This window comes from Malaya genurostris, chromosome 3, assembly GCF_030247185.1.
Source record: "Malaya genurostris strain Urasoe2022 chromosome 3, Malgen_1.1, whole genome shotgun sequence".
Taxonomy (NCBI): Eukaryota; Metazoa; Arthropoda; class Insecta; order Diptera; family Culicidae; genus Malaya; species Malaya genurostris.
The window spans coordinates 152,187,473-152,201,183 of NC_080572.1; the positions used below are offsets into that span (position 1 = coordinate 152,187,473).

Sequence of the window (13,711 nt, forward strand, 5' to 3'; positions counted from 1 at the left end):
CCTCATTTGAAGAAGAAAAAAGATTTGTTTCATCAAGACAATGCACCATGTCACAAGAGGCTGGGGTCCACTAGGAGATTGATAGTACCTATTAGCTCTCTCCGGACTGTACCAGCCTAGATGCCGTTTGGAATCCGGCGGAAAAAATGAACCAAGAATAGATCCACTGGGTTCCTGCTTCCATGTCGTAAAAGGCCATTGCAGGAGTTTCTTTTTCCTTTCAGCTATCAGATATTTTCAATGTTTCACTTCTAATTACTCTATTTTACTAAATTATCTCTTTATTCAACCTATCAATTTCCGTCTAGCTTCGGAGAAAAGTTTTATTAGGAATGATTTCTTCTTCCATGTTATTGATTGTCTTTCAGGATTATAAAATGAATGATAAAATTCAACCATTGCGAAAATCCGTTTATATTACAAAGTTAATAACAGTGATAACATATATCGGTATATTGAATACATTGTAAAAAAACACTTGATATTAATAATTCAAACAGTAAATTACTATTTTTCTCGGTAGCCGGCTGCCCAGATCAACCAATATAACCATTTAATAATTTTAATAAACAATTAAAATAATAAAGCGGAAATAATAAATAATCGAGACGCGAGTGAAATCTGTTGACCTTTGTTTGGTGATTTAGAATGATTTTATAATAACTGTTTAGAATATTTCAATGCAATGAATCAACTTTTTTGTCTAAATCCTATTCGCTCGTTTATTTTGTGATACAGTAGTTTCATTTATTTAAAAAAAATAGGGAAGTTTTTATTCTTTACGCGATAGTATTTCAAATTTTTCTTCAGTTTCCTCGAATAGGAGCTGTGAATCGGGAATTCCCGGGACTTCAATGTAGGATATTGTTGAAACGTTCACTCGGGAAGTCAGTGAGTTTAGTGGTGCATCCGAGCATCTTCAAACCGGAACATACTGAGTCGCGCGCGAATAATACCAATACTGAAATTTTTACTAACAAATATCCTCCTCCCGTGACACTTGTGGAGTGCGCAGTAGTATATACGGCCTCTAGTAACAACAAGTGTTGGACTAACATCCCTTCCCATTCCTTAGACGATCTACGTTCGGGCCTGGCCGGCGCCGGTACTGATCAATGAATTCTGGGATTACCAGAAGATGTACATTGAAGGATTATTTACCAGTCCCAGGTCGGATCATCTAAAAACTCCCTGTACAATTTCAGCTAATTCCGATCAGTAACGGAGTAGCAACCAGGGGTGGTCGCTCAAGCTCAAGCTCAAAACAATGCACCGTGTCACAAGTCGATGAAAACCATGCTGAAATTGAACGAATTGGGCTTCGAATTGCTCCCTCATCCACCGTATTCTTCAGATTTGGCCCCCAGTGACTTTTTCCTGTTCTCAGACCTCAAGAGAATGCTCGCTGGTAAAAAATTTAGAAGCAATAAAGAGGTAATCGCTGAAACTGAGGCCTATTTTGAGGCAAAGGACAAATCGTACTACAAAAATGGTATCTAAAAGTTGGAAGATCGCTATAATCGCTGTATCGCCTCTGATAGCAATTATGTTGAATAATAAAAACGAATTTTGGCAAAAAAATGTGTGTTTCTATTAAACGATACGAACTTTTCAGCCGAACTGTTATGCAATAAACGTGATATTGCTAACAATTTTATTACCTACTTCTTTTGATTACTGAAGTAATTACAAAAAATTGAACAGGGAAAATTAAAAATTCAGATTTGAACTGATTTCGTATCCCCTTCGTTGTAAATAAAAACGTAGTACTACGTCAAAATATGATGACTGGACTTATGAAATTGATATAATTTTCTATACATTCATACCTACCGTGCATTCTTGTGGATTATCAGTTACCTGCAAGAAACAAATTTTAGAGGATAATAAGAAAGTTTTCAACAATACATGGGCTTAAAATTGAATGAAAATGATAAAATATATGTTGATAAAATATGGTGATTGTTACAAGAGAGCGATTCCACCGATCACGATTTTGACGTGAATGCTTCTTACTTTATTATGGGGCGCCTTTTCATAATTCACCCTGTAGAAGAATTAACAAAACTTTATCGAGAACACGCAACAATACAATTCTTTCTCCATGCCATGATAAGTAATTTATGAATAAATTCTCAACAGTGTAAGTGTAACCATAAGTAACTCAAAAATTTACTATTCTAAAAATTTTAGAAACAATGAGGAATCATCGCGCTTGCTTGCCTTTTTTGCACTCGACGACGATGACCCAAATCAATCAGCAGTAGCCAACACGGACTTCCTGCGTGGTGAAGTCTCATTTGATTGGATTCTGGAACTAAATTCTAAAATAGAGTTTTGGAACTGAGCTCAGAACCTGGATTATCTGTACCTACCTGTATTCTTAGCTTAATTTAGTGCTGTTTATTATATCGATTTTAGTTGGTTCTTTTCGACAAACATTAACTGGGAGAAGCAAAAGGTATCAAATGAAAAGACTGATAGTTACTCTAGATTGAATCAGTTTTAAATTTAGAACAGAAAAGCTAGACTTAGCAGCCTCACATGAGCATGATCAGAAGAAAGAATTGATTTTATCTTTTACCTTCTACTTAAGGGGGTTGCATATTAAACTCGAATCCCCAACTATGGTCGTAACATATAACAAGCGTAGTATTTCACTACACAAAGCTACTAACACTGGGAAAAATAAAATTCAATTCTTTCCCCTAGATCCGATCACGCGATTATCATTATTCCTATTTTTTCCATTTTTTACCAACTCATGTTTATGTTATTTGATTTTGATTACCGCATCATTATACGACCATAATTGGGGACTCAAATTTAATGTTCGACTCCCTCAAGTAGAAGGTGAAAGTAATCGACGTTAAATCTAGAATATCAGTCTGCAACGACCTTATTTTATTTAAAGTTAGTTTAAATATCTAGTCTTATCAATGTATCTTTCAAAATTATAGATCGCTATTTATCAAACGGAGCTAATATTGTAGAGAAGAATTTTCACATCACTTCTGATGGCCTAAGTAAACTTATTACATCAGCCACTGTGAGCAAAACAGAAAGTATAAATAAGTTGTACTAAATCATATAGATCAGTTTATGGTAGATCCGGATCTCACGGGAATTTCAACAAGTTAAGTGTCATTTCCTTACGCGACCGTCGTACCGTTCGGATGCTAATTTTTGGTAGAGCAGTTGTGAGTTGTGTGTCGATCCGTGATCATCCGCTTATCCGTCAATTAAAGAATAATCTTGTTTCTGTGAGCTAGAGCACCAGACCAACACAAAACAGTAGAAACAATACCGTTAGGCAGTTTCAAGTGCTACTGTATTGAAATACTAAAGGTTTGGATAGTGATCAAACGCTTGGAGTTGCACCGTGGACTAGTGAAGTGCGCTTTTTTCTTCTTAGAGGTTTTTTGCACACAGGGATAACTACATTGTTTGTGACAGTACAGTGAGAGACTGCAAGACACTGATTGCCTAGGACCGGGCTAGTTTCAAACGTTCGCCGTTTGAGATCTAAAAGCTTAGCATTTTTTTCCTATTGTTCAATACCACTACATTTGCCCTCCAATCTTTACCCGCACGGACACATATCCGTGCCATGCAAAAGGTTCAAATTTGCCTGACCTTCTAGATAACGAAATGGAATCATCTCATGGCAATAAATCTCGCATAAAAATATGCCAATGAGCTTGCACTTCCGGCCGGACCGTACGCGGTTTACACACGGGCCAAATTGAACGGAAAAAATTACTCAACGGAAACGGAACGGAAAAAAATTAGACTCAGTTGTTGCAATGACTGAGTGGAAACATACATTGGAGAAGCGAAATGAATGAACAGAAAAGATGATTTTTGGAGACTCAGAAACAGGACTCGAACCTGCGTTCTTATGCATTCCGTGCACACTCATCCCTAGATTATCGAAAGACCTGACTTTGCGAGGTTCTACAATACAAAAATTGAAAATGTAGGCCCAGACAAGCAAGGGTTTTGTTAGCCAGTGCAAAACAGGCTAACGAAATCGTTCAATGTGAGCTCTTCATACGGGAGTATCGCGTATATGTTCCAGCTCGCGAAGTCGAGATAGACGGCGAGATCACTGATCCGAGACTGACTTGTGTAGACGTTCTTGAGCATGGGGTAGGCGATTTTAACCCCCCCCCCCCCCCCTCAAGAGTGTTAAGATATAAGATTGCAAGCAATTGCGTTTAGTATCGATCGCTGAGGATGGGACTAAGTCCTATATGCCATCAGACTCGTATCAGGCGACTTTCGCTGCCTCGGCTTTGCCTAACTACGTCCTCCTGGACCGAGTTCGTATACCTGTTTGCCTTTTTGTACCGGTCATGAACTACACTAATTGCAAACAATTGGAACATACAGCATCCCATTGTCGCCATAAATCCCGTTCTATTAGATGTGGAGGGAGTCATGCGGATAACGCCTGCGGTGGAGACACTGAAAAGGTCGACGCAAGTTCAATGAAATTCAATGAAAGACTGGTGAGGGCGCTGCACCTATCTGATTGTCCCGTGTACAAACTGCGCAAGGATAAAATGAAGCGTTCCCTCAAGCACTCTTTTGCGGAAATGTTGAAAAGTGTTACGTGTCCAAAAACTCCTCGTTTGTCAACTGACGAGAGCGATGCTGATGTTAAGATATTTGATTGCAAGCAATTGCGTTCGGTATCGATCGCTGAGGATGGAACTAAGTCCTATATCCCATCAGACTTGTATCGGGTGACTTTCGCTGGCTCGGCTTTGCCTAACTACGTCCTCCAGGACCGAGTTCGTATACCTGTTCCCCTTTTTGTGCCGCGAGTCTTGAACTGCACCAATTGGGACATACAGCATCCCATAGGTGCAATAAATCCAATTGTATTAAGTGTGGAGGGAGTCATGCGGATAACTCCTGCGGTGGAGATATTGAAAAGTGTCTCTACTGTAAGAAGTGACCGCGTACAAATTGCGCAAGGATAAAATATAGCGTTTTCTCAAGCAAAATTCCAAGCGCTTTTTTGCGGAAATGTTGCAGAGTGTTAAAGTCCATACAGATCAATCAGAAAACTTACCAAATACTGGGCTTGTTAAAATTTCTGATATTGTGAACTGGATCATGACTACCTTCAATATTTCAGAACCTTTTCAAAGCCTATTAATAGCTTTTATTCCTACAGTTAAAACATTTTTGAAGCAGTTACTGCAAAATGGTTCCGTCTTTCAGCGATCGTATCCTTCGATGGCTACGTCATCCATCGAGGTCACGGATTCAATCACTGTTTTACAGTGGAATAGTAGAAGTATCATCGCGAAAATAGAGCCTTTCAAGTTTCTAGTAAACATTCTGAAACTTCGATCGTCGGAAGCAACAGTCGTCAGTAATGAGAGCAATTATTTTTCGTGGTACAAAACCTCAGACGCTCTGGTCGTGTTCTCATTTGGACTTCGGTCGCCAGAGAGAGCAGTCGGCAATGAAAGCGCAGACGGTTTGCGTGGTATAAAACCTCAAACGCACTGATCGCAGAGCCAGTTTCCCTTCAAGGAAGATCGATTGCATCATCTTGCTGCTCGTCGTTTGCATTGGAGAAGAATACAACGAAAAATGGACAACAATGGGGAACATTATGCAAAACCCTTCTAATGGCTTCAAATGTTGTCTAAAGAACTTTAAAGATTGCTTCTTTGCAAATCGGCAATTAGAACCATCAGTGTAGTGCAAATCTGGGATAATTTGATTAGCTTTGTGCAATTTCAGCAGTGCATAATTCGCAACAGTCGTTTATATCCAAACAGTGTTAAATATTTTAGAGAATTATGTGATTTTACCCTTCTGACTGCCAGAAATCAATCCCGTGCAGCCTTTTGAAAGTTTCTCTCACTGAAATATTCAAATCTAAAATGAAATAATCGACATCAATGTTCTGTATGTTGCTATTTAGAATCATAATTGTATACCTAAAGATTTATGCGAAATTTTCTTTCACTATACTATATACGGCAAATTTTCAACCAGTTGTAGTTTGTAGTAGAACTTTCTGCTGATTTGCTATATAAAATGCATAGCATCGACTCAGAATAGATTCGAAATCAACTCGTTACTCTCCATCACGAACGCCTTTATAAAAGGTTTTTTTTTTTGCAGAACCACCATTATTTGATCATAAATAACTATACCGGTTAGCTCGTAATATTTAATTGTATGTCAGACTGTTTAATGTAACTAATCTGTACTTTAGTCTAGGTGTATCGTTCCTAGTAGTGAAAAAGGGGAAAGTTTGCACAATTCACACAATCGACCAAATAATTGATATTCGGATGTATAAAGAAAGAGTGTCAGTTTTATTCGTATTCACGACATCCAGTTATGTCTCTGACATTACACACACACACACATTGATGAACACACAGAGAACATCAATGTTCTGTATGTTGCTATTTAGAATCATAATTGTATACCTAAAGATTTATGCGAAATTTTTTTTCACTATACTATATACGGCAAATTTTCAACCAGTTGTAGTTTGTAGTAGAACTTTCTGCTGATTTGCTATATAAAATGCATAGCATCGACTCAGAATAGATTCGAAATCAACTCGTTACTCTCCATCACGAACGCCTTTATAAAAGGTTTTTTTACAGAACCACCATTATTTGATCATAAATAACTATACCGGATAGCTCGTAATATTTAATTGTATGTCAGACTGTTTAATGTAACTAATCTGTACTTTAGTCAAGGTGTATCGTTGCTAGTAGTGAAAAAGGGGAAAGCTTGCACAATTCACACAATCGATCAAATAATTGATATTCGGATGTATAAAGAAAGAGTGTCAGTTTTATTCGTATTCACGACATCCAGTTATGTCTCTGACATTACACACACACATTGATGAATATATCAACACATCTTGCACGCTAAGACAACTAGCCCACGAAAGCGTTTTGTCTATTATAGGACCCAAAGCTGCCGATCTTTACAAGATACCTTCGACAATTTATACACATGGGCTTTTCACGGAGAAAGCTGAGCTGGTTGTATTTTCAAGGAAGCGAGAACCAGCACAATTACAGTTTCAACTAAGGGATTAAACCATAGCTCTGGTGTTCACATTTAAATATCTCGGGGTCTGGTTCGACTTCAAAGGCTCCTGGGGATGTCACATTAGGTATCTGAAGCAAAAATGCCAACAGAGAATCAACTTTTGTCGTGAATACGACTTACTTTACTATGGGGTGCCTTTTCAAAATTAGCCATATGGAAGAATGGGCAGAACTTAATCGTGAATCGTGACTTGTATTAATGGCAGCAACATAATTCTTTTACTATTTCATCAAAAATATGATCAGGAATTAAGGATAATATTTAGAACAATGTAATATAACCACAAACAACTCAAAAATTGAGTTTTTTTTTTCAAAATTTGAAAACAACGCGGAAAACTCTTTACTTTCGCTTGGTTTTTTCGCGCAAGGACGACGATTTTGAAGTAGTCAGGCACACACACTAAGATTTAATTCCTTTGTTCGGTAATATTTTTGACGAGAAATTTCAGTAATCTATAGAAATGACCGATATTTCGGTACATGAGTTTTCTTTTACAATAATTATGCAAATTTTTACCGGACGATCAGTCTTACGTAAATTTTCATTACAGAATTTTGTAAATAGATATTTAATTCATATGGTAAATCTGGATAGTTGCCGAGTACGGTAAAAACCATACTGTCCGTATGGCAAAATTATCTTCCAATAACCGAACTTCTGTGAAAACTGATTGTCATGAAACTAACTGTCAAACAATTCTTAGTAAGTGTCTTTTTATCAACCGAACAAAACAATCTTGAAGAATTCATCGAATTGATTGAGGTACAGGTGCATAAGTTTTATAAAAATTTGAACCACTAAAAGCTTTTTGTTTACTTATAGGCAGAAAATAATTTTGTATCACTTGTCCACTTGCTGCCTACACAAAATCGAGAGTAATTTCTGGTGAAGTCGACGGATTGTGCAGTGTTTTGGAAGGCGCTCATAATTCCGGTCAGCCGGAACATTTGACCTTTTTCGTGGAATAAAACCATAGCCATAACAGGTTGGAATTTCCTTCATCCGTTTTTGTGAATTTGTGTTGTTTTTTGAAATCCGAAAATCCAGAATTTTAACCAAAGGAAAACAAACAAGCAATAAATTACCGAACAATCAGTTAGATCCAATTGATTTACAGTGTACAGTAGTTATTTGACAGATCAGCAATTACCGCACGATCGGTAATCAATTTAATTACCGAACTGATTACCGAAGGTTCAGCTGTTGAAAATTCGGTAAAAAATTACCGAATTCTGCGAAATTTTCTAAGTATGCATATCTTCAACTGACTGCGTATAAAAGGAGAACCGTGATCGAAAATCGATCATCTCATTTGTCATCTAACACTCGATGTGGATAGACGAATAACGTACTACGACTAATTTTGATGTTGTTTTATCTTTTATTCGCAGCTCTCTACCTACCCAAGCTATGGGTAAAACGCGCCATAAATCCGAGAGGGATCTAAAAGATGCTAAGCGTCTGAAGCCAAATGATGTACAGGTAAACGACCGTTTGCTGAGTAACAACCGATACGCTGATCTTCCAGTTGATGTCGAAGAGGAACTGCAGAAAAAGGAAAAAATGCCGCCTCTCTAGCAGAATGTTGCTGACAGCGTAGCTGAGATTGACCAATCAGACAGCTTGATTCCTGAGGAAAGTAGAGTCACTGCGAATGATCTGATGGCTATTGTGAAAAAATCCAAAAATATGAGGGCCCCGGTTTCGGCAACAAATTTAACATTGAGCTGAAACGGTTCTATAACATTTCCCCGAAAACCATTCTCCAGAACATAAAAACCCGAAGCTTTTTCCCCAGAAATTTATTGCCCAGAAAGTACTAATCTTCAGAAATATAAACTCTAGAAAATAAGAGAATCCAGAAAAAAATCCCAGAATGTACCAAAGTCCAGAATATTTGGCATAATGATCATTTGGCATAACAGATCAACATGCTGCTTAATAGAATTTGTTCTGGTTTACTGCGACTTTGGAAGGTCTAATGCGGCTACGCCTCATCGTTTTTAATGACTTAATGACCTGAGGGATAGCCCCTAGCTTTGGGTAATCCGGGTAAACGCACGCAACTAGACAGAGGTGATTTCTGCGTGGCCGCTGCCATGTATATGCGCCTGATTTTAGTAGATGCTTTTCTGGTAAAAGATCTGTTCCTATGCTGTTTCTGTATTATTTTCCATTATGGGGAAACAGTTTCTAGGTATTTGCTTCTTCTGGGAGATGGTATTCTGGGGAATGGCACATTCTGTTGTATGTCTTTCTACTAATTGATACCTTCGTGACAATGGTTTTCTGGAGAATGGTACATTCTGGGGAAAATACTTCGTTGCTTCTTTCTGGGAAATGGTTTTCGAGAGATTGTCGTACAACCATCAGAAACATAATCAGAAAGTATGAGTTCTTTATTATGCACTCTCCGATGGTTTTTAGCCATTTTTATTTCCAATAGCCCATCTAATTTATCTTTGATGAGAAATCCTTCTACAATTGATCTGATTCTAATAGATCAATGTAACATTTGTAGTGAACTGACTTTGATTCAGATCATCTACCAATAACATTCAGGGTTTCATTGCAATGATTAACATAGAACCTATATGGGACAATACGTTGTTTCAACACTTTTACTGAACATCTAGCTGAAACGCAAAATTGGGTATTGTCTCCTACTTTTCACTTGTTGAAAAAATAATCATGATGCTAAGCTAACCTTTAATTCGTATGATCATTACATACGAGAAGGAAATCTCTTAGAAAGAAATACATATTTTTTTACATCGTATATCTTCATCAGGCGAACGAATGCAACGAAAATATATAAAATCTTGCGATTAACTTGTGAAGTAGCTTTCTTGCGATATAAGGATATACGAATAAGATTAAAAATATATCTATATCGGAAAAGGGAAGTGAAAATATACAACGTTCAATCAAATTGTCTTCTGAGAAGTGTAATCAAATCCAAGGATAGGTAAAACGGTAGAACAGTCCCAGTGATTGGAGAAGGTTTGAAAGAAATTCGATTCTCAATTTGTCTTTCGTAGCGTATTGATTCAAAGTTAATGATTACTTTACGTCATAACGAATTAAATAATATGAATCTTCCAGAGTAGTCGTTCGCACTGTGGCCCGGCAACTTCTTCTAAGCCCGATACTGCCAACCCTAGGTATTATACACTGATGATCATATTTTGGAGGGCATGTTGAACGCATTATATTGATACATTGGATATAACAGGAGATATTCACGATCCAAAAACTTAATACTCTCTCAGAAGGTAAATTTTGTAAAAGGCACTCGAAAATTCACTTATGCGGATGACTCATATTATCAATTTTACTGTACATATGACTTTTCACCGAGTGTTAGTGAGAAATTTATTGACATCTCATGCAACCTTATTGAAAAATTCCATTAATTTACTACGTGATTACTTACTTTTGCACGGGATTTTTTTTTGTAAAAACTTGTTTACTTTAACATCAAATGGTAATCAGGGGTGCCAGGTCATTTTTTCAAAAATCTGTGATCAAGCCAAAAACCTGTCTGTGAAAATCACCCCCCGCTATGGAAGCTGGTTCCTGAAATCGACGCTTTTTGTTTTGGTGGCGTTGTTGTCAACAATATGTTAAGCTACGTTCATACCATATAATAAAACCACACTGGTGTCAAAAGTTAATTTCTTCAAACCCAATATAAATATAACTCTTGTGTAGTATTCTCTGCAAAACAAGTAATTTGACCTCTTTTTGAATAAGAAAAAAAGTGGTTTGTTCAAGGGGAGAGTCGCTTAACACAAACTATATTGTGCCTCTAAAAAAACACGTGATATACTGTGAGTCTAAGTATGCCATGCTGTTCCCCATGAAACAGCTACTTGTCAAAACTGAGCCCTTTGTGTGCCGCAACTGTGCAACTGTATGAAAACGAAAGTGCCAATATTGATAAATGCGCCAACGCATTGTGTTAATGTGTGATTGGCACATTGTTCTAAGCGTCCTTCCCTTGGGTTTGTTATAGTTTGATTAAATTCCATCGAAATGATTTCCTTATGTTGGTGCAACCGCATGAAGAAAAATGTGAACACTGCTTAAACACAGCATTTGACAGCGAACTAGAACCAAAAATTTCGGCTTCAAGCCAATCGTATGCAGATGACAATCGCACCACCGGGGTGGTGAAAATCTGTGCCCGTTTCCCGTACCAGATCGAAATCAATTTGGTGAGCAAAAAAAAGGTCTCACTACCAACACGCTCTGTTCCTTTTCCCTCAACCGCTGTGTACTTTTTGGTGCTAAACTGTGCTCGATCTGTGATTTATTCCAGAATCTATGATAATCTGCGATCATTTTCAGAAATCTGTGTCATTTTAAAAATCTGTGCAGAAAATTGAAAATCTGAAACACAGATTAATCTGTGAACCTGGAACCCTTGAAGACAAGACCTGACAACTAGCTTCTTCCCACATAGAAAAAAACGTTCAACGGTGGTCCTTCATTGGTCCAATACGTTGTATCATTGGTCCAATGAAAGTCCAATCAATCGTTCAACGGGAGGCCAACACGGGTCCTTCGTTTGCCGATTTTGAAACAGACCGTTGAACCGAATGCCATTTTTTTCGTTCAACAAACCCGGCAGACAGAGGTCCATTGTTGAGCCATTTTTAACATGAGGAGTTGGAGCCCCGTTGGACTAGTTTTACTGCAGAATTTCTGAAGTTTTCTCCACTCATTTGTTTAAACTAACAATACATACCTGCACAATACTTCTACTTCACGTAGAATAACAACAAATTTTCTTTCTATGTAAAGGTAACACTTAGTTTTCACACTACTTTTGCAAGAGAAAAAACAACACCAAACCGTTCCAGCAAATTGAACGAATATTTCGTGCAATATATCGTTCAACAAGCGATCAAAAATCAACAAAATTGAACGGCCTGCTGAGAGGGTTATTAGCGGCCCTTACACGATCGTTAAATGTGTCATTACTAAGTAATGACACTTCTGCTCAAACGCTCGTCATTACTGCATTACTGTAATCATTACTTTTTAGCATTACACGTTCATTATTAATGATGAGTATTTGTAACTACTCCAGCAATAGCAATAGCAATATTTTTATTTTCGTTCAGCTGAAAATATATTTGATTTGCCATTAAAACGTTAAGGTTAATGAAATATTAACAACTTAAATCTACACTTTGTCATTTTTTCGCGTATAGTTCTAAAGATATTCAGCACTTCCACACAAAAAATAAGAAGAAGAAATAATGGTGGTAATGATGGAAAATCCGGAATTCCATCATTACTCGTGTCACTACTGAACTCGTAGACCTTACACGATCATTAAAAGTGCCATTACTTTTTAGTAATGACACTTTTAATGATCGTGTAAGGGCCGCTATTCTTCCATCCGAATTTTCCTTCTCGTCATTTTCGCCATGGAATAAATACTAACGTATCGGCTACAGTGTAGCCATATTTACAGATTTTTTAAAAACTTTATGCTAAGAAAAAAAAATGTATTAAATTTAAATTTTAGAATCGATTTTTGTATTGAAATAAACATGACAAATGTTTTGATGAATGCATATTTTTTGTTATTTATTGCTTAAAAACAATTACTTGAGCTTTGATGACAAAACACGAAATATTTCATGTTGGACGCAAAATCGAATCCATTGTTGACTTATTACCTGATCTTTTGGAAACCGGAAAAGTTAAGTTTGGATAGAAATTCTTAGTGCGACCACAGTGTGGACCACAACAGTTCATTCTTCTCGTAAAACTAAACACACTTTCAAATTTACACTAATTCAACAAATCTTTTTTGGCTACACTTCAGTTCACTAAAAAGAAAAATGGTTTGGTGCACTGATAAAAATTTGCACGATCGATTCATATGTTAACACCACTTCAATTTCATATGCTTTTTCATATCAATACATAACCAAAGCGATTTGTTTCAAGATTTCATGTGCAATTTCACTAAGATGCGAGATTAGATTATTTTTCACTTAGCTTTGATGTGTTTTTCTTTTGGATATGATGTGTTTTGCTATTGAATCGAACTACATGTGTTAAACACTTCATTTTCTAGTGGGAATGACTACAGCACAAATGTACGTGCAAAACACTTGAATCGGTCAACTCTGTTTCAATTGAAATCTATGTGAAAAACAATGTGACATTCACATGAAATGCATATAAAATCTAAAGGTAACAATATATCTGATAGTTTTTAAGTGCATTTCATATAAACGTAGCATGATTTCCACTACATATCAACAGTTTTTACACTCATTTTATGAGTTAAGTGTATATTTTCATGAATTTCATGTGTTCTACAAGCAGTGATAGATCAAATGCTTTGCACATGTTGCTAGCGTGCAAATTATTTTCAGTGTGTTGATTTTAATTACGCAGTGCTGCCACTATAAACATTTATTACAAATTAGATTGAAAAAAGTGAAACATTCTCTGACTATTTTCATTTTCATTGGTGAGCTAAAATTGTACATCTTAATAAACTTGTTTTCTGATTTTCTTTATACTTGGCATCATTGCTCGCCTAAATTTTTAGACTCGGTTTTTG

The 13,711-nt window shown here is 36.8% G+C and overlaps 1 protein-coding gene across 9 annotated transcripts in view; it reads right to left on the reverse strand.

Annotated features, from left to right (window-relative positions):
- LOC131437447 (protein lifeguard 1) overlaps positions 1-12,906 on the reverse strand; it is a 196,848-nt gene extending 183,942 nt beyond the window's left edge. For 3 of the 9 annotated variants that reach the window (XM_058606804.1, XM_058606803.1, XM_058606805.1), the window contains exons 1-2: positions 10,553-10,702; positions 1,834-1,860 (exon numbers count right to left, since the gene is read on the reverse strand). Coding sequence is in view for 3 of the 9 variants with exons in the window: in XM_058606802.1 (XP_058462785.1) it covers positions 12,813-12,891 (79 nt within the window). In the remaining 6 variants the exon portion in view is untranslated. Of the gene's footprint in view, positions 1-1,829; positions 1,861-10,552; positions 10,704-11,869; positions 12,017-12,812 lie in introns of those variants that run through there. The other 6 variants (XM_058606810.1, XM_058606807.1, XM_058606806.1 and 3 more) reach the window with 6 other exon arrangements.
- Positions 12,907-13,711: the final 805 nt, after the last annotated feature.